This window comes from Miniopterus natalensis, chromosome 6 (genome assembly GCF_054644295.1).
Source record: "Miniopterus natalensis isolate mMinNat1 chromosome 6, mMinNat1.hap1, whole genome shotgun sequence".
Lineage (NCBI taxonomy): Eukaryota > Metazoa > Chordata > Mammalia > Chiroptera > Miniopteridae > Miniopterus > Miniopterus natalensis.
The window spans coordinates 47,056,919-47,076,775 of NC_142086.1; the positions used below are offsets into that span (position 1 = coordinate 47,056,919).

Genomic DNA, 19,857 nt, shown 5'->3' on the forward strand with positions numbered 1-19,857 from the left:
AGCCTTCCTTATTACTGAAGTTTCTGGCTTAGCTCCAGCTAATTGAGTTACTGCACTCTCTTCTGCAGTATATCCTGCCTTCTTTAGCACAGTAGAGTAAAAACATGGGGATTTTGAACCAGTGACTACATCGGGGGGGGGGGGGGGGGGGGGGGGGGCTCTGCCTCTAGGCAGCCAGTTCAGGAAAGAGAGCAACCCTCAGGTCAACCAGGTGTGCACTTCCTTCCTCTGTCCACAGGTGGTGCTATGAGGCCTGCTGCTCTGCACAGATGGTGGCCTGGGGAGTAACCAGAAGCCTCAGGCTGCTGACCAAGAGGCAAAGACACAGGCAGGCACAAGTAACTAACATAAAATAAAAACTAATTTTATTTCTCTGGAAGAAGCAGGTATCCATAGCTGGGGCAGCAACTTTGGTGACAGAGGCTGGTGGGAAAACAGGGAACAGCATAGGGGAAGAGTTGGGTCAGAGGAAGCACTAGTATCCCTCCAGGGTAGCTATCCCCTTGGTCTCCTTCCAACCCTGGGGCCTGGGGCCCTGGTCCCTGCCAGAGAACTATCTGGCACCAATGCTCTGCTTCCTGGGCCACCTCAGGCTATTTCCAGGCACAAGATCCTAAGACCAGCCAAGTCCCAAAACACTGTCCATGACAAGTCCACAAGTCACATCCTGTCCGACACCCCAACTGTCAGCCAGGGGCTCTCTGGAGAAGGGCCCACCTTTCAGTGTGGCCAACACATTCTCTCGGTCCAGGGTCAAGCCTGGCTTTCCTGGTGGCAGGACTTGGGGACACACTCCAGCCGCAGGGCCTATCAGGGTGGATAAAGCCAGAGGCAGGCCAGCCACAGGGCCTGCTGAGGCCAATCCCCAGACCTGCCTTCATGGGCAACTTCCTGCACCTTGGCTTGGGGCACACCACAATTGCAGGGATGGCGCTGGGTGAGGGAGGAACAGGCAATGCAGGTTCCCGGCCACCTGCTGCCTTGGCTCGCTCTGCCAGAAGAAGCAGTGGGTGGCAGCAGGTCCTCCAGGCCTAGGATGGGCATCTTCTCACCCTTGTCAGATGGACAAGCTCAAGTGATTCCTCCAGGGCAGACCCTCAGGCTCTCCAGATGTGTCAGCGCCTGAAGGGAAACAACCAGAAAACCCTTCCATCAACAGGGGCCAGTACAACAGAGTACAGAATGCCCAGTGTGGGAGGGCCTCTCTGCGCCAGGCAAATCGAGCGAAAACTGGTAGTTCTAGGCAGTAGTTCTAGAACCTGTCATCCTGGGATGCCTTTTTTCTTTACTTTAAAGAACTAAAAATAAGAGACTGCAGGACTGTGTATTAGAATATCTAAGAGTAAAAGGCACAGTAAAAGCCTAAGTTTATTTGGATGCAAATTAGTAAGAATTTACTAGTGGTGTCGTGTGTGCCAGATACTTGCTGTGATGTGTGACAGATGCATCCCTCATTAATTCTTCTAATCATGTCTATGAGGCAGGCAGCGTCATTCATACACAGACACGGACCCCGAGAAAACGGGAGACGTGTGCAAGCTGACGCTGTGCGTGAGTGGGTGCTAGGGTCTGACAGGGACTGTCTGCCGCCACAGCCCAAGGCTCTGAAACCCCACATCCCACCAGCACCTCTCCTGGAATAATGCTGGAATTAACTCATTTCACCACTTTTTTACTTTATAAAACTTTCATATATATATTTATACTATATATTGCTGAATGTTATTTTTATAACTATTATTTTGTTATATATACATATATTTACATTTTTTTACAGGAAAGTAATGTATTTTTTTGATTACACATTCCTTTAAAAAGGCATTAAAACTCTAAATGTTACTTTAAGCTGAACTATGAAATGCAGAAGTGAGAGATATTTAGTTAAATCATTGGGTCCTGAACTGCCGTCCCCTGGAGGCTGCTCAGAATGCGGTGGGGGAGCTAGGAAAACAAGCCCTCCACAACCAGAGAGGCTCCAACTGCCTCTTTTACTCATTAGTTCATCTGAACCACGTGGCTAAAAGTCTAAGTAAATGCACTCAGGGGAAACTGCTCTCACCCTGAACTATCTGTCCTGGGATTGGGGCCCAACTTCCTTCCTCCCAGCTGGGGAGCCCTGTGTCTCCTGGCTGTGTGTGGCCTGCCGAGGTATTGGGCTTTTTCCTAGAACGGTGTGCTCCACGGCACCCCTCTGGGAACAGGAAGGTGACAGACAGGGTGTGGGGCTCACTCACTTGTGGTGGGCAGGGCCACAGGAGCCCAGAAGGTGGCAGCCGGCTTGCTCCAGGTTCCAGTCGAACATCTCTAGCACTTTGTGGCACTCGCCTCGTGGCCGCAGACCCAACCCAAAAAGCTGCTCCACCTGAGGACCAGAGGGCAGTACTATGGGACACAGACAAGGGCGGGGGCGGAGGAGAACCAGAGGGGGCGTAAGGAGTGCGAGAGAGCAGCAGAACCAGTCCTCAGGGTCCCTGAAAACCAGAGTAGGCAGGAGATGGTGTACCTTCAGATACTGGGCAGCCCTCTGCACGTTCCAGCTGTGGCTCTGCAGGGCCGCCTGGCACTCCTCTGTGGTCACCCCATGCACCATGGCCTGCAGCTGGGCATACCCACCCATCAGCACCAGTTGGGACCATTCCTCTGGGGCCCCCAGGCTCCTGCCCCTCCTCACCCAACAGCCAGGCCTGGTACTCACCATTTGGATCTTATCTGTTGGCCGTATAGCCTCTGGCCCGTCCCCAGGGCAGCCCCTCTGTGGCAGCCAAGCAGTGGCCCTCAGGGCTGGCGGCTGGACCCCTGGATTGCTGTTGTTGGTGGAGAAGTTGGCCTTGGGGTCTGGGGCAACCTGGGGCATGGGTCGAACAGTAGCAGTGGGGGCAGCAGGGGCCGGGGTGCTGGGTGGGGGCAGCAGAGGCACGGGCAAGGGGGCTGGTTCTTCAGGGCTCTGTGCCTCACGCAGGAAGCGCTGGTAGCGCTCCAGGTAGGGTGGGCGCTCAGGCAGCAGGTAGTAGTGGGTGCTGCTGACCTTCTTGCCGTCGCGGACGATGGGCAGGATACAGGGACCAGCCCGTGGGCCAGGTGCCTGGATCACCTGGGGTGTGGCGTACTTAGGGTCTGAGGCAAAGCTTTGGGTGGTGGGCATGGTCTTCCCAGGGGAACTTGAGAGCCGGGGTGGCAGCGGGGAGCTGCCACGTGGAACCAGAGGACTGGGGGTCCTTGAGCCTTGAAGGGACAGGGGCTCCCGGGGAGGTACCCGGGGAGGGGAAGCAGGTCCAGGCCACCGCCCTATCTCCTCCTCGCCTGAGGGGGCTGGAGACAGCTCACCACGTGGGCGCGTGGGCCGTGGGGGAATAGGCACCCTGGGGGGCACCTGGGGCTTGTCATCGCCCACTGGGCTGGGTGAGGAGACCAGCGAGCTGGCTGGGACCTGCAGATGCCGCATGCACTCCTGCTGCAGCGCCTGGAAGATCTCCGCGGTCTGGGCCGAGGTGGGTGGCTTGCTCCCACCCTGGGGTGGAAGGAACAGGTTGTCCTCCAGGGGAAGGAGGAACCGCGTCTGTTCAGGCACAAAGGCATAATTGGTCTCGCCCTGGCTGGGCCCAGGAGAGACCCCTGCGCCCACCAGCGTACTGTTGATGGAACAGACTTCAAAGTCATCCTCATCTTGGGCCACATCGTCGTAGGTGGGAGGTGGCGGCAGTGGGCGTGCATCCCAGTCCACCACAGGTGTGGGGTGCAGGGGTCGGGGCAGTGCCCGCGTGGGGCTCTGCGGCGGTGTCTTGTCCAACAAGGAGCAGGCATCCATGGCCAGCTGCGCCAGCGAGGGTGCACAGGGCCGTGGGGACGGGACCACTGGCTCCTCACCAAAGTCGATGAGTGTGACCTCGCCGCTGCTGCTACCACGGCTTGTCTTGGTGCCTGACACCCGGGCTGAGGGCTTTGCCAGCCACAGCCCACGGGGCAAGCCTGGCTTCCTCAGACCCAGCCTCTTGAAGTCGCTGGACAAGGGGTCTTGGTCCTCGCTCACAGGGTCATAGGTTGGTTCTGCAGTGGAAAGGAGACCCGGACAGGGAAGCAGTGTCAGGCAGGGGGACAGGGAAGGTAGGGTATGGGAAGAAAGCCAAGTGTCCTCCACCAACTCCCATGGAGATCAGCCCTCAGCTGCTAAATTCTCAGCGCACAACAACCCCATTCAAACAGGAGGGCAACACCTGCTCTGGATGCTGTCAGTCCTCTACATGGGCAGGTAAGCCCCTGCCTCCATCTCCACTAGAGCAAGCAACACCCCTCACCTGCCTGCCTCTGACACCCCTCCATTAACACAAGACCCCAAATGCCCCCGCCCCTGGTTAGTAACCACTATCCCCAACCCTTTACAGCATACCATTAGTGCAGACAGGGGGCTATGGGCAATTTCCCAGCACTAAGAGCAACAGGAGCTCCCGACCCACCATCATGAAAGCCCAGCCTCTGCAGGTCCCAAAGAGAGCGAGGCAGGCCAGGCAATGGGGGAGAGGCAGCGAGAGCACCGGGACCACACACTTGCTCCAGAAGCCTAGGCTTTTTTGGGGGGTAGGTGGGGGATGTTGAAAGGAGAGGCAGGCATGCTGGGCCAGGTCAGCAACAAAAGCTCACAGCACACACCCGCTTCCCCTCCCACCCAGTCAGCCACCAGGGCTCTGTACCTTCCAGGAGAGGAGGAATGAGAGGAGAGAGGGAGAGGGAGCGGGGGCCAAGGCACCCAGAGCAGCCCCACTTACTCTGAGTGAAGATGGCAGGCTGAGGTGGGCGAGGTGGAGGCTTCCCTGCAGGAAGGGCCATGCAAAGAATAGAGGGGGGCAGAGCAGGGCAGAGGACAAGGGAGGAAGACAGAGCCAGACAGAGGGCAGAGGGTGGAGAAAAAGAGAGCGAGAGAGAGAGAAAGAGAGGGGAGGGGGGGAGAGGACGCAATGAATAGGGGCGAATGAGTGTATAAACCCAAGAGCAATGGGAAGCAATAGGGCGGCAGGATGGGGAAAACTATGTTCCGGAACGACAGGCCCAGGATCCAGGGGGTGGATGAGGCTCCTGGCCAAGATGAAGCCCGTGGGGTGGTTTTGGCTTAGGAGAAGAGAGCGGGATTAGAGTCTGTGAGGAAGGCCAGGCTCTGAGCACGGCGAGGAGGAGGGAGAGGAGAGCTCAGGCAGGCCAACGCAGCACTGACTGAGGATGCCCACCTCGGCGGATACAGCTGACTCTCATCTTCCACCCCACACCCAGCTGGAGCCAGGGACACAACTGCTCCCGTGCTATTCCAACCCAACCATCACAGAGCCATAACAGCCGGCTCAGGGTTGGCCTGAAAGGACTAGGGGATGCCAGGGAGTGGGGGCTCTTACTTTTCACCCTTCCCAGATGCTGGGTGGGGCGGGGGGTGCTCAGTTCCACACTCAGCAGGTCGGGAGGATCCATAGGGTTTCCCAGATACAGTCTGTGGGGAGAGAAACAGGTGAGACAGTGGGGATCACAGTGGAGTGGTGGCAGTGAGGAAAGCTCTGGAGGAGATGCTGGGCCTGGCCCCTGAAGTCAGGCGTCCAGGGGCCCACCTCGACCAAGCCCCTTGCGGATGGGGGTCTGGAGCACAGGACTTTTGACTCCCAGCAGCTCCCTTCTGTAGAACTAACCTGTAACCAAGGGAGGGTGTTGTGGAGAGAGGGCAAGGAAAGGACTCCTGGCTGCAAGTCAAAAATCTAGGACTGTAGGGGCGTCAAGAACACCCTACAAGGGTAGAGCTGGCCTTCTGCAACCCTCACAGCACCCCAACCCACGCCCAGCAGCCACCTGCTGGCACACTCTTTTCTCTCCTGCCAGGCCCAGAGCCATCCGGCTACGCTCCCCGGTCAGGGTGGGCAGGAGACATCCTTCTGCCCCACTGCTAGGGGTGGGGCCACTGCCCTGCTCCCAGTTTACTCTCAACCCCTGTACTGACTGTCAGGATCTGGGACTTAGTCACTGGGGCTGATTAAAGCCTGGAGGAATGGGGCTGGGCTGGCCACGGCACGCCAGGAGCAGGGCAGAGGGCACCCAGCCTCCTTTTGGAGGGTGTCGTGCTCTCCTGCTCCAACCCTGTCAGGCCCTCATCTGGCTCCTGTATGTGAGAGACACACACGGCTGCCCTCTCAGAGCGTAGTGTTCTGGTGTGGGGAGCATGGGAGCATGCAGGTGGAGGGCCTGCTTCGCCAGGTCCCTCAGGGCAGAAACGTGTCAGAAGTCAGAGGAGCAAGGGCTGCTGAGAGCAGGGCCTGGAAGGCCCCGGGCCAAAGAGGCAGGGAGGCCTGGTGGCAGGAGCTTCCAGGTAGAAATCTGGGGCAGGGCACCCAGGAAGTGACTAATTCTGCTCCTCTGTGTCCTCCCCAGATATCCCCCAATGACCTCATCTTTTCACTTAAAGGAGACTGAACCCCCTCAGGTACAGGGTAAGCAGGTAGGTGAAGTGCTGAACTGCTGCCTAATGTTAGCTCTGAGGTTTCCGCACAGGAGCTCTCTCTGTGCCGTGCACCCCTGGGCCTGACCCAGTAGGTTCCCACCTCCCAGACTGCTACTACCAGCAGGAAAAGGAAGCTGCTACTCAAATGTTGGTGGTCATGAGAAAAACTCTCTCCTGAACTGCTTCCAAAGGCTCTTCTCAAGTCCATTTTCTTAAGGCCAGTGTGCCAGGGGCCTCAAGGCTGCAGCCCCTGGGGGCCTTTCCACCAAATGGAAGTGTGGGTCTATCCTTGGAAGCTCCTAACCTGGTTCTGCCTACAGGGAAAAGCTGCTGGGCAATGAGAGGTCCTCTGCCTCATGGTTTTTACAGGGACCTTGGAAGCCTGAAAGAACCTGCATGCCCAGGGAGGGGCTGGGGGTTCCAGAGCTAAGGAGGGCCCTGCCCAGTACTCACTCATCGATCTTGTCAGGGAAGCCCCAGCAGTGGCGGGGGTCACTGTCGCCATGCCCCGTGTGAATGAAGCTGTTCTGCAGGGGCTGGCTGATGTCCTGGGCCGACAGGCCAGCCACAGAGGTCACCACATTTCGAGGGAAGGGCCCCACACACAGCGTCCGCGTGTTCTGCCCGCGCCACCAGTAATTCTCAGCCCTACCCAAGAGAGATGACATGGTAAACACCAGGGTGTGGTGAGACGGCCCCAAGGAGTAGGACCCTCTCCATACCAAGCTCTTTAGCTGTGATATCTAACCACCCTGGCAGAAGAAACAGGAGGCCTGAGGCCCCAGGACTAGGCTGGTCTGCATTTGCCTGCCTCCTCCTAACAGCCCCCCATGACCACTCCCCCAGTATAAGGCCTGGCTGTTTGCACACAGCCTTACTCTAAGCTACCTAGGTGGGTCAGACAGCTCTTCCTAAAGTTTACAATAACAAAACAGGTTCAAACAAGTGGCATGACTTGCCTACTGTTACCAGAAAGATCGCAGAAGACCCAGGATTCAAATCCAGTTGTTAGTCTGTAAAAGCCAGGGCCCATCTCGCAATATCACCTTGCCTCCCTCCTCCCCTAGCAAGACCTGGCCACCTGATTTCACTCTTCAGCCCAGTTCTAAGAGTTCTGAGCTTCAGGCGCCCAAGGGAGAGCCATGGCCTTAGCACTGGGCTTGAAGCCAAGCCCTCCAACCACAACCTATCTCCTAAATGCAGCTCTTCACACGTTTGGAAGTACTTGGGGCAACCCACGGCTTTATGTCACCAGTTCACATATCTCCAGTGCCTGCCACCAGCTCCTGGCAGGGCTGTGGGACCCTCACTCTTGCCCTATCCACCTCCTTGGGAGGAGCTCTATTACTTTTTTTTTTTTATCCTCACCTAAGTATATTTTTTCCATTGCTTTTCAGAGAGTAGGGGGTGGGGAGAGAGAAAAAGAAAGAACCATTGATGTGAGAGAGACATGTCAATTGGTTGCATCCTGTACATGCCCTGACCAGGGCCGGGGATCGAGCCTGCAACCGAAGTACATGCCCTTGACTGGAATTGAACCCGAGACCCTTCAGTCCACAGGCCGATGCTCTAACCATTGAGCTAGGGCTAGGGCTCTACTGTCTTAAACAAGGCATACAGAAGGGAACCCAGCCTCCCAGTGTGGCTGGACCACTAGCACCTTGCTCTGACTTCAGACACAAAACCTATTAGGGCCCCTAAAGCCTCCTAGGGTAGGGTGGGGCACGGGGCAGGCATGCAGGCAAAAAAGAACACCCTCTTGGACACTTGAACACCAGTAAGCCAACAGGCCATAAGGCTCCTGCATCTGCTGCTGGGATCACTCACCCCAGTGACATGGGCAGAATCTGGGCTACAGCAGAGGTGGTGACAACTGCATGCTGCTGTGGGGGACACGTGTGGCACCAAGCTGCATGCTCTAACTGTTAACTCCCCCACCCGTATGTCACCTGTCCACAGCCAGGAGTGTAAAGAAAGGTTTCCTCCAAACTGCAGCTAGACCAGAGGGATTGGAGTCTGGAAGGAGACGGTGAGGCTGAGCACCTGGACCCTCCTTTGTGAGGTGATGCGACCCACTGGACCAACATGAGTCCCAAACAGCGTTTTTCAGAGACCAAAAGCCGAATCCCATGAGCACAGCAGTCCCTGGGAAGCTGAGTGGTGAGGTGAGGGAAGGATAGGAGCCCAGGCTCTTATAAGCAAGGCCGCTGACCAGCCCACCACAGACACAGCAACCCTGTGATTACCATCCTGCCCTCCGGGTGGGAAGGGCAGGAAAGGAAGAAGGGCGGACAACACCCTGGAAGGAACAAAGCCCATCTGAAAATAGCAGGGCCATTCCAAGGAGAAAAATGCTCCCCCCACCACAGGGCTGAATGAGGTTTAGGGCCGCCTGTGAAGAGGGTGGGAGGCACGTCTGGCACTGGGGGACCCTGCTGCTGCTCTACCCCAACATTCACTGGCTCCCTGGGTTCTGCATGCCCCTCCACATAACTGTCTTAGATACCAACCCCAAGGATGAACGCTGGACTCTGCTCTCTACACCTTCATAGGTGCTTATTAACCTGGGTGAAAAAAACAGCAGAGGTAGAGATGCAGTGCAGAGAGAACGAACTTATTTCCAAGGCCATGATCGTGCCCTCCCCGTGTGGACCCCGAGCAAAGCCAGACGGGCATGAAGTCACTCTCTCTGCTCCTTTCCTTTTGCCACCACAGCCAAGCTCCTTCCATAGGAGCCTCACTTGGACTCACTTCTAAGAGCGAGAGAGGACGCCAAGCCCACCTCCCGTCATTACAGGTATGGCCAAGGTGAGAGCCCCCGTGACTGCTGGGGGCCCTGACACCATTCCTCAGAGTGTAACATGTGTGTGTGAGAAAGAGGCCTCTTGGGAATCACACCCCAAGCACATGGGTCCAACAAAGCTCAACTATAACTAACTCCTAAAACAGCCAATGAGCTGACCAATGCTACGTCACATTGTCCCCGTCTCCCTCTGAGGCTCAGTGGGGGGTGAGGTACCAGTAGCCCAGAAAGGACCAAGCCCAGTCCTTCCCACCAGCCTGCTCTGGCCATACCCTCTCTTCTCCCTCCACCAAGAGACCAGAGTCTCCATGGCAACAACAGGAGGGCGAGGGACAGGCCCACCATGCCATCTGGAAGTCACTGTAGCAGACAGTCACAGAAACAGACAGGGAGTCCCTAAGGGAGTGAGAAAAGGGCCCAGTACCTCCAGCAAGAACTTTCTACTACCTGCTTTTCGTCAGTGTCCTGGAACAAGCAAAATGTGAAGTAGCACTTGGGAAACCAAGGTCTGGCTAAAGGAAGCCCCAGCTCTATCGGGAGCCAGCCTCTGAAATCTCAGCCCCTCTACCAGGCCTAAGGGAGTCCAGAAACGGCTGACAAATGTTATTTAAATGTTCTGTTCAAAACTCCACCACACCCACTTCTCTCTGGGGGGTCTCAGGCACCTTTGGCCTCCAGGAACAACACAGACCCTTGCCTCTCCCTGCCCCACATACTAAAGGAATCGAGGCTCCAGGGACCAGGCCAAAGATCTGCAGAAGGATTTCAAAACCTGTCCCCCTTCTCCAAGTCTATAAACACAGAACAGAAAAGTGCAGCCAGCCATCCCAGCCTCCAAATAAGACCCCATGGAAAAGAGCAGTCATTGTCCCAATCTAGACTAAGCCCCACAAGCATGGCTCACACAACACCAAGGTGTCTCTCTGCCCACTGCCTGGTATCCTGAGAGGCACTGAACCTACAGAATCAGTCAGAGCCAAGGACAAGGGGGTTCCAAGACTCCGGACTAGGAAACTAATACTGGAGACAGCTTCCAGCAGAAGTAATCCAAAACTGACAGGAGAGGGTAGATATGGAGAGAGCTGAGAGCCAGGCTAAGAGGAGACAGAGAAACAGCCAGCAACCCACACATACAAACAAAAAACTAAAGGGACACACATGAACAGAAAGCCCATCCACCGGATACATGGAGACAGAGCCAGCCACTCAGTTGGGCACTGAGAAAACAAAGGGGCAGAGTTAAAGCTCTGGTACAGTGACATACAGGCCCATTACCAAAGACCCGACGACTGTCATGGCCTCCTGCCCCTCACTTCCCACCTCCTGAGAAGCTCCAGGGACCAAGAGCAGGTACTGTGGTCCAAGTCGGCTGGTGGCCCTGGAGGAGGAGCCCAGCGAGCCTACACTGGCTGGCAGCAGGGAGTCTGTGACAGAAGGGTAGGGCAGGGCATGCCCACAGCAGCCTCCTGGGAGGAGCAATCCCCTCCCCCTTCCCCTCCCCTCTCCCTTCCCTTCCTTGCTCCAGAGGTGACCCAGGGTGCCAGCTCCAGAAACACACGCCTTAGAAACACAAGGAACTCCTGAGTCACTCCTGAGGAACACTGGGCCTTGGCACACAGAACCCCCACTGAGAGCAGGGACAGGGGAAGTAAAGACCTGGAAACTGCAGGGCATAGAGGGGTCAGGGTCCCAAGTTCCTGGAGGTGGAAATGGTTGCAGGCGCAGACTTCTGGCTTGCAAAGCTGCCACACACCTTCAGAGGGGCCCTCATCCTAATCTTCCTATTTCAATAATGTCCCCCAAAGTGCCCGGCCTGCAGTCCCTTCCCTGACCCCTCAGCTCCAAGCCACAGACTATATTCCTTTCTGTCTCTCAGGCCTCTATCCTAGAAGCCTTCTGCTTTCATCACTAACCTGTTGGTATGCAATTCTTATTCCCAGATACTGTGCCCAAAGACGAGGGGAGCCCTGGCCTAGGGAAGAGGTGCTGGGGCCACAGTCAGGTTCCTGCACAACCAGCCTGGGGTCTAGCACCAACTCCATCACTGACAGACCCAGAGGCTCTCCCTCATCACCAACCCCCCATGCGGCACAAGGTTTAACCAAAGGCCCAGACTCCCAAACCTGAGGTCCAGGGAGAAAGGGCTCTGCAGGGAAACAGCCTCTGCCCTCATACCTGCCTGGCTCTGAATCAGAGGAGCTTGGACCACAGGGAATTTCCTTTCCCTCCCTTCCCCTTCCAGCCCTCCATGCCCACCACCTACCCAAAAGGCACCTCAAGCCTGCCCTGCCCCAACCAGTTCCTTAGACACCCTGAGGCTCAGATAACAGGGTGGGGTGAGTGGTGGGTGGGGCTCCAATGCAGGAGCCTGAGGGGGCTACAAGTAGATGTGACTCTGGAGATGCTGCCCATAGGCTGAGACACACTTTGCCAACTGTGAACATAAAGGGGAGGGAAGGATCAGGAATAGAGGCCCTGAGAGGGGAGCCTGAGGCCAGAGGCCAGGGTGTGAGGCCCAGAGAGGACGGAGGGGAGGGAGCAGTGGGGCTCCGTGGCAGGGCGGAGGCTGCGAGGAAGAGGGTGTTTCGGGGTACTGAAATGCACCTACACGTGTAGTTAAGAGTCCTTATCCTGCTCCAGCTGGGTGGCTCAGTTGGTTGGAGCATCATCCGCACACCAAGGCGGCGGCAGGTTCGAGTCCCTGTTAGGGCACATGCCTACGGTGTAGGTTCGATCCCAAGTCAGGGCACGTGTGGGAGGCAACTGATCGATGTTTCTCTCTCACATCGATATTGTTTTTTCTCTCCAAAATCAATGAACATGTGCTTGTGTAAGGATTAAAGAAAAAATAAGAGTCCTTACCCAGGGAGGAGGCAGGAAGGGAAGAGGAAGAGAGGCTTAGGAATGTTTAGGAGTTCCAGAGTCTCCAGACATGGTCCTAAGGCCTGGCTGCCTCACTATAATGGCAGTTTGGCCCTGACCCACACAGCCAAGGCTGGTGCCAAGTGGGAAGAGGGACACGAAGTAGAACCAGGCAGGGAAAATGCCTCTGAGCCGTGCACCTACGTACTTAACCTCCAGCACTCAGGTGAAGACTCAGCCCTGTCCTCCCTCGCCACTGCACAGCTCAGGCCCACCACAGCCTGTGTGTTGCCATGGTGACCTTGGAGGACCTCTTGGCCAGCAGGTGCTCCACCCTGTACCCTTCAAGGCAGTACAGGTGCAGCCCCCATGTTCCCTACCTCCCCTCGATGACGGTGATGACATCATTCATCTGGATGTGCAGTTTGTCTGGTTCCTCAAAGTCCTGAAGGGCCCGCATGTCAGTGGGCTGGGCCTGAGGGTAGAGACAGGTCACTCCCAACTCTGGGAATGACCCCTGCCTGGATACCCTAGCCCCCGTGGGCAGACCAGCCCTCACCTCCAGCAGAAAGTCCCGCAGGGCCACAAAGGTGGGTCTGTCCTCTGGTTTGTGAGCCCAGCACTGGACCATGACATTGTAGATGTCTTGGGGGCAGTCCTCTGGCCGGGGAAGACGCTCTCCTTCTTTGTCAATCTTATGCAGGATCTGGAGAGGGAGTAAAGCTTGAGTACAAGCAGAGCACCCAGCTCTTCACTTCCTACCGTCCCTCCATACCATGAAACAACTGGAGCTTCAGGCTGCCATGCTCACATCCCAAAGAGTTCTGCCTCTTCTGGGGCAGGGCCTATCCCCAGGCCTCAGACCTTTATTCCTAAGTCTGGGGCCTCTGGACAGGTGGCTGTGGCAAAGGCTATGAATAGGAGCAAGCTCCACCTGTCCCTCTCCTGACCAGTGGGGGCGCTTCTCTTTGCTCAGCTATCTGAGAGGTCACACAGACATGGAGCCTGGGGGACAGGACTCCAGCAGACAAAAGCCAGTCCTAACAGGGCCAGGTTGGCAGCCAGGAATCAATCAACCCCCTCTCACCCTATAGGGAGCAGACCCCCAGCCCCCTTACCTGACTGCCATTAAGGCCAATCCAGGGCTCCTGGCCATAAGTGAACATCTCCCACAACGTTACCCCAAACATCCAGGTATCGCTGGCATGGGAGAAGGTGCGTGTCTTCAGGCTCTCAGGGGCACACCTGGCAAAGGCAGGGGTCAAACAGAAGGCCTCTCAGAGCATCCCCACCCACATCAGCCCCAATGGACATAAAATGTTCACTCAATAAGCATGTTGTTACCCCATGTGCCAGGCTCAATAGCAGGTACTAGGGGCATGGTATGGAAGGGAAGGGAAGGACATCTTGACTACGGGATACACTTGGAGAAAATCATGAATGCTCAGGTCTTTTACCCACATGCAGCCTGGAGTGGGAAGAGAGTGAAGCTGCCAGATCAGGAAAGCAGAGAAAGGAAGGTCAGAGGCTCTAGAAGGGGCAAGAGGAGAGGGACAGAGCTCAGGCTGTTCTGTAATTGTGGTGGGAGGATGACAATTTCCAGATTTTGGGCAGGATCCTAGCATTTGGGTCATTTCAGCAGGAAGGTGTGGGTGGGAAATTTGGATAGGGCCTGGGGAAGAACCAAAATGGGTGAAAACAGTCACACTGCCTTCATCCAAATAGCTGCACACTCCCTCTGGGATGCCCTCTCGGGTGAGGACAACCACCACCAGTGACGCTGGCAAAGGGGAATTCCAGGAGGGCTGAGGAGCAGAGTGAGGAGGAAGCCACCCTGGATGAAGAATCACAGAATCTCTCATGGGACTGCAGAGCTAGCCCTGACACTCAAAGGGGGTAGAGCCAGAGAAAGTCATTCAAGATCTCTAAGCCTCCTATTCCTCATCTATGAAATGGGAATAATAATCTGCTCACTTCACAGAGCTGTTCTAACAGGGTTGCATAAAAACAGGTGACCTTATAATTTACCATCCAAACTAGGATGCTTGAGTATAAAAGGAAGTGCCATCAATTACTCCAGGACAACAGGCACAGTCCAGGATGTATGGTCCGCCTAGGTATAAAGTCAGTTACTAAGCAGGGTGACTGTACATCTTGAATTAGAGGGGTTTTCTGGAGAGCTGAACTGGACTGACACCTTCCACCTCAAAGCAGGGTGACCATACTCCTTTCGGTGCCTTCAACACCAAAGGAACACGTTGATCTCAGCATAGGAGTGGCTGACACAGGGGCCAGGGCAGGACCAGGGTCCACCTTGTATGCAGGTAAACATCCCTGCTCGCAGTCGACAAAGCCTAGCCTAGTCTGGCCCTGCCTGCCACTAGCTCTACCTGGAACATGCTTACCAACCAGTCTGCCTGGCTATTCTCCTGTTATTTTAGTAGCTTAACACTGAGTCCTCCAGAAAGGCTTTATGAGTCCCCACAGCACTTATCTCTGTGTGTTCTAGTGCCTGACACGAGAATTCCTGGATGAATGAGTGAATGAATGAATGTGCACTCAAGAAGGGCACCCCAGGCCCAGAAGGGACAAGGGCTGTTGTGGGTACAAAGGCCCCAGATACTGTGAGCCTTGGTGTGCAGGGACCAGGGTAGGGCAAGGGATAGAGGGGGTCCAGGCCCTGTGATCTGCCAGCGCCTGCCCCTCACCAGGCAAAGGGCACCTTGCGATGCTCCTGCATGACGTAGTGGTCATCATTCTGGGGTAGTGCTCGCATCAGCCCAAAGTCTCCAATCTTGACCAGGTCACGCGTGGCCAACAGCAGATTTCGGGCAGCTAGGTCACGATGAATAAAGCGCTTGGACTCCAGGTAGCCCATGCCCTCAGCCACCTGCACAGCATAGCGGCTCAGAGTGCCCAGAAGGAAGTGGCCCTGGTGCTTGCGAAGCCGGTCCAACAACGATCCCAGAGGTGCCAGCTCCGTCACCTGAAGCCACAGAGAAGGTGGGAGGAATAAGTGTGGCTGAGCCCTGCCCCTCCCTCCGCATCCCATGCTGGGCTCCCAGCCCTCTCCTGAAGGCCTGCAGAGCCATGCTCAAGGCTCCTTCCTGGTCTGTCCTCTGGGAACCTCTAGGAATTCTACAGCTTCCCAAGCCTCTGCCTCTAGGCAACGTGGAAAGCTGAGGACCAGAGAAGCAACCCAAAGAGGCTCATGTTAGAAATTCCAAACATTAAACTCTAGGACCAGCTCCTCCCATAGCTATAACTCTGCTCATGAATACAAGCAAAATGCAGAGATGGACGTGGGCGCCAAAGGACGTAGTACTGGGCGAGGCCCCTGTGAGCCCCTATGCTACATCAGGTGAGGGACCAAACCTGGATCTGTGGGACCTCTGACCTTCGTCAGGATGAAGGGAGGACCCACAGCACAGGCAGAAGGGGCAGACCTGGGGCCCAGAGACCACAGCCCCCCCGAAGCACAGTACTGACCATCTTCATGGGTGGTGTGAGTACCACACCATAGAGGCGAATGAGGTTTCGGTGGTCAAGCGAATGCATAGCGTTGACCTCCCGGATGAAGTCGTCCATGGCCTCTGGCTGGCTCAGCACATCAGGCTTCAGACACTTCACAGCCACACTCACCTGCTCAGAGAGGAGATTATAGGGAGTCAGAACCGGCCCCAGCCCCCAATACTCTGAGCCAACCTGCTTCTCCCTCCAACTACACTCAAACATCCGGCTTCAGGTCTGCTCAGGGTGGGTGAGCATGTCTCAGGTGTCTTGGCCTGGCTGGGGAAGGGAAGCTGGCTAACCCCCAGAGGCCGTTAGCTGGGCCTCCCCTTCCTGAGGGAATGTCCAGCTTAAATAGCAACTATTAGGTAAGAGATGACCAGTATGATGATAGGATATTAAAATGTTATAAAATGAAATATTAAAAATGGTTTGGTGTAGAAGAAAAACGCTTTAAATATAATACCAGAACACTAATCTATGGTGACAGAAGTCAGAACAGTAGCCTTCCCTGGAGGAAGGGGACTATCAGTGCAGAGGCAGGAGGGAGGCTCTGGCAGGCTGGAAATGTTTCATCCCATGGTTGGGTGACATTACCCGGGGTCTATACTGTACACTCAAGAGCTACATGTTTTATTATATACATGCTATTTATCCCTCTGGGGGTAAATTTTAAATACAATACAAAGAGAAAGAGCAAGATTTCAAAAATTGTATCTAAAATTTGTATCTTAACTAAATTCAACAAAATACCTCGGAGGTGGGGAGCAGAAATGCTAACTGCTTCCTCTGGTGAGATTGCAGGTATTTTTCCTAGTTTTTAAAATAAGTAAATTATTTGTATAATTTAAAAAAGAAACAGATGTGTCTAGTTAAACCTGAGTATAGAATCCAGGGCAAGCCACTCTGCGACCTGTCCCTAGCCCCCTTCACATCCTAGCGGAGGGGACAGATCCACCTCAGAGGGCAGAGTTGGGCTTCTGCTAGTCTCTCAGGGGCTTGTCCCTTTGCCACACCCCACAGGACCCAGAAAACTCACCGTCTTCCCAGAGGGGGCGTCCCACTCGCCCCTGCGTACCACACCAAAGGAGCCATCTCCAAGCTTCTCGAAGAGATGCAAGTCCTTCTCCCCAATGAGGCAGGTGAGGCTCTGAAGGGGCCCCTCCCCTGCTGGGCCACCAGGGGTGGGCGAGGTCTTCCGGAAGGTGCTCTGAGAGTGATGGGAGGGGAATTCAGCCTCCAGCCGCTTTCCACTGAACACCTGTTTGAAGGCAGCAAGGGGCCAGATGGCACCCTGAGGTCCCAGGGCCAGTCCCTCAGTCCTGTCCCAGTGGGTCGTCACATAGGCCTTCAGATGGGTCCTAACTTTGCCAAACTGCCAGGGGGAATCCTGGCTGGAGGCCCATGCTCCCTCCTGACCACACCCCCAAACAGGAACCAGAGCCTCAGTGTGGCCTCAGGGTGTGTGCCAGAAATGGACTGACAGGCATGTAGCCTGCGGCTACTGTGGCCCACACCCAGTTGGGGGATCTAGGGCAGCCCAAAGCCACTCTAGGCACCACCTTCTGCCCCACCTATCCCTTTCTGTACCCCTTACCCAGAACAGACTCCAGCCCCTAACCAGAGCAGATGGGTAGAAGCCTAAGGGGCCTTCCACAAACACCTCTCTGTCCATTTTTAGCCTTGGCCCCTTCCCTGGGCTGCCCATGTGGCGCTGTCTGTCTCCACCCTCCCCGGGGAGCCGGCTACCCTTCATCCTGCCAGGGGAGAGGATAATTTGAGCCTGAGGTTAGACTGTGAGTGTGTGTGGGGTGCAGATGAAGCAAGGCCTTGCTGGGGAAGGGCCTGGGAAGACAGCTGGGTTTCTGGAGGGGCGCCTAGAGCTGAGGGCTGAGAAAGAAGGGAGACTGGAAGGAATTCTGCAGCCTGGGCTGGAAGGAAGGGAACAAAGATCAGGGGACAGGAGGAGGGAGGCCCTGAGGGTCAGAGATCACCCATCAGTTTGACTTGGCCACCCCTACTAGGGCACCCAAAGCCTTGGCTTCAGGCTGCAGAGCCTGCCCAGCTGGGCCCCTGCCGCCAAGGCTGGCAGAGGCTTATCTGTATGCACAGTCTCCAATCTGAGGGCCTCTTCTGGCTGCTGCTCTGTCCTTCCTCCCAGTAACTGGAATCCTTGACACTTGCAAACAATGTTCAGCTGACAAGGACCTTCCACACAGCCTGGTGAGGTGAGGGAAGCTGGGCCAGTGTGGCCAGCACAGTCTTACTGAAGACAGGCTTCAAGTCTGGAGAGGTTTACTGACTGGCCGGGAACGTCCTTCAAGTCTGGGGTAGATCCAAGACCCCTAACCCTGGCACACTGCACAGCTCTTCCCTCCTGCCTTCACCCGCCCCAACTTGCTCATTCTTCCCTAAAACCTGGGCAAGGGACCAGGATAGTGTCCCCAGAAAAGGCCACAGGATCCCAAGAGACAGCCCCTTTGTCAGATCGCAGCCAGGAAATCTCTGCTGCCCAATCCCAGTCCAGCTGTGCTACCCTACCCCCCCCCCCCCAGCCCTGAGGCCAGAAGTGGGGAGGGAAGGCCCTGGCTGGTTCATTTCCTCCTGCATTGTCTTCCAGACAATGGGCAAAGTTCCACTAAGTCAGACCAGAGACTCACAACTCCACTGACCCAAATTAGGACAAAGAGGTGGGGGGAACTAAAGAGGCTGTGGGGAAGGAAGCTGTCAGCAAGGCCAGATGACCAGAGAAACCCTCCACAGACTAGGGAGGGTGGGGGAAGACGAAAGAAAAGCAAAGACGTCCTGGGTCCAGGCAGCCACACCACCCCATGCTTGACACTGGCCCCAATACTCAGACAGATCAAGGGCTCAAGTCACAGAGTACTTGACAGAGCCTGTTTCAGGCCCAGCACCATGGCGTAGTGGGAGGATGTGAAGCCATGGCTGCACAGGCTGCTCACGCGCCGTCTCTAGCGGAGACAGACACTTAGCCAGGCAGCTCTATAAGTACCCCGCCTGATAAGGCCCTGAGGGAGGGAGGTCTGTACAAAGTGTGAGATTATACTGCCCCGGCATGGGGGAAGTTTCCTAGGACTGACATCAGAGTGGGGCCCACGAGCTGCCCAGCCCATCTCATGCCTTGTCCACCCACCTTGCTCATCCAGGACTTGCGCTTGCACATGGCCTTTCTCCTCTTCACAGCTTCCCACAGCCGCCGCTGGCCTGCAGGAGGGACAGGAAACCCAGTGCTGTTAAGGCTCACCCCCCCCACCCCACCCCCGAGGCTGCTGCCCACCTGCAGGCTTCCTCGGTCTCCTGGGGTGGGTCCACCACTAGGTACTGCCCAGTGCAATGATACCAAGGAAACAAACCATCCCAACCAAGCAGGGGCTGCAATTAGATGGTCACTGCATTCCACTTCCAAACAGTGGTCCTTGAACTAGATGGGGGTGTTTAACCACCAAAACTGAGCAGTAGTTCTCTGTTTCCAACTTTCAGGAACAAAGGAACTCAAGGTAATAGAATTTTCCCAATTTTGAGTTTTTCTCCCATAAAATTTTATTGTTACTTGCATCAGACACCAACTATCAAGGCCAAAAGTAGCGTAAGTCAATGTCTAATTCAGCACATTCTAACCTATTTAGCTGCTTTAAATTGAAAGCACGAATACATTTCTGGGTTCTGTAGGAAACACCAGGAGTTCTAGATGCTGCAACCACTACTTTTAGGACCCACACATACCGAGCGAGCATATCTTTGTGAGAGACAGAGAAAGAAAGAGACAGATTAAATCAGCAAACCATCTGCAGGTTTTTATCTTCCCTTCTTCATACAGATCTCTGGGCACTGAACCCTAGGTGTTCAGAATGTCAGACTCAATTCTACATGTACAAAGGAGGTGGAGATGGAGGAAATGCACCCGACAAATGTCTGAACAAATTACAGGGGCAGTAGTTAGGCCTGAGTAGCCAGAGCTTTAAGCAAGACTCCTAAAAGTCCAATTCACCTTTCCAAGTGCAAACTGTTCTCATGCACTCACTGTGTGCGGCATCTACTGAGGCCCCTCCACCCCACCTCGGGGGCTCTTGGACAGGCAAGGAGAGTTCTCAGCTATGCCACCCCATGAAATAAAGGGGGGAGGGTTCTTCCATGTGGCTGGCGATCCTGAGGACAGAGGAGGCAAATGGTCAGTGGGAGAACGGCGAGCAAGGCC

At 55.5% G+C, this 19,857-nt stretch overlaps 1 protein-coding gene across 4 annotated transcripts in view; it reads right to left on the reverse strand.

The window, feature by feature from the left end:
- Positions 1-343: 343 nt before the first annotated feature.
- Positions 344-19,857, reverse strand: part of TNK2 (tyrosine kinase non receptor 2) — a 39,109-nt gene continuing 19,595 nt past the window's right edge. Inside the window, exons 2-15 of one of the 4 annotated variants that reach the window (XM_087818207.1) lie at positions 19,684-19,808; positions 18,796-18,866; positions 16,681-16,902; positions 15,621-15,773; positions 14,840-15,117; positions 13,250-13,376; positions 12,691-12,837; positions 12,512-12,606; positions 6,920-7,114; positions 5,379-5,470; positions 2,696-4,044; positions 2,504-2,599; positions 2,235-2,362; positions 344-1,122 (exon numbers count right to left, since the gene is read on the reverse strand). In XM_087818207.1, coding sequence (XP_087674333.1) covers positions 1,116-1,122; positions 2,235-2,362; positions 2,504-2,599; positions 2,696-4,044; positions 5,379-5,470; positions 6,920-7,114; positions 12,512-12,606; positions 12,691-12,837; positions 13,250-13,376; positions 14,840-15,117; positions 15,621-15,773; positions 16,681-16,902; positions 18,796-18,825 — 2,919 coding nt within the window. In that variant the 5' untranslated portion in view covers positions 18,826-18,866; positions 19,684-19,808 and the 3' untranslated portion in view covers positions 344-1,115. Of the gene's footprint in view, positions 1,123-2,234; positions 2,472-2,503; positions 2,600-2,695; positions 4,045-5,378; positions 5,471-6,919; positions 7,115-12,511; positions 12,607-12,690; positions 12,838-13,249; positions 13,377-14,839; positions 15,118-15,620; positions 15,774-16,680; positions 16,903-18,795; positions 18,867-19,683; positions 19,809-19,857 lie in introns of those variants that run through there. The other 3 variants (XM_087818205.1, XM_087818206.1, XM_087818208.1) reach the window with 3 other exon arrangements.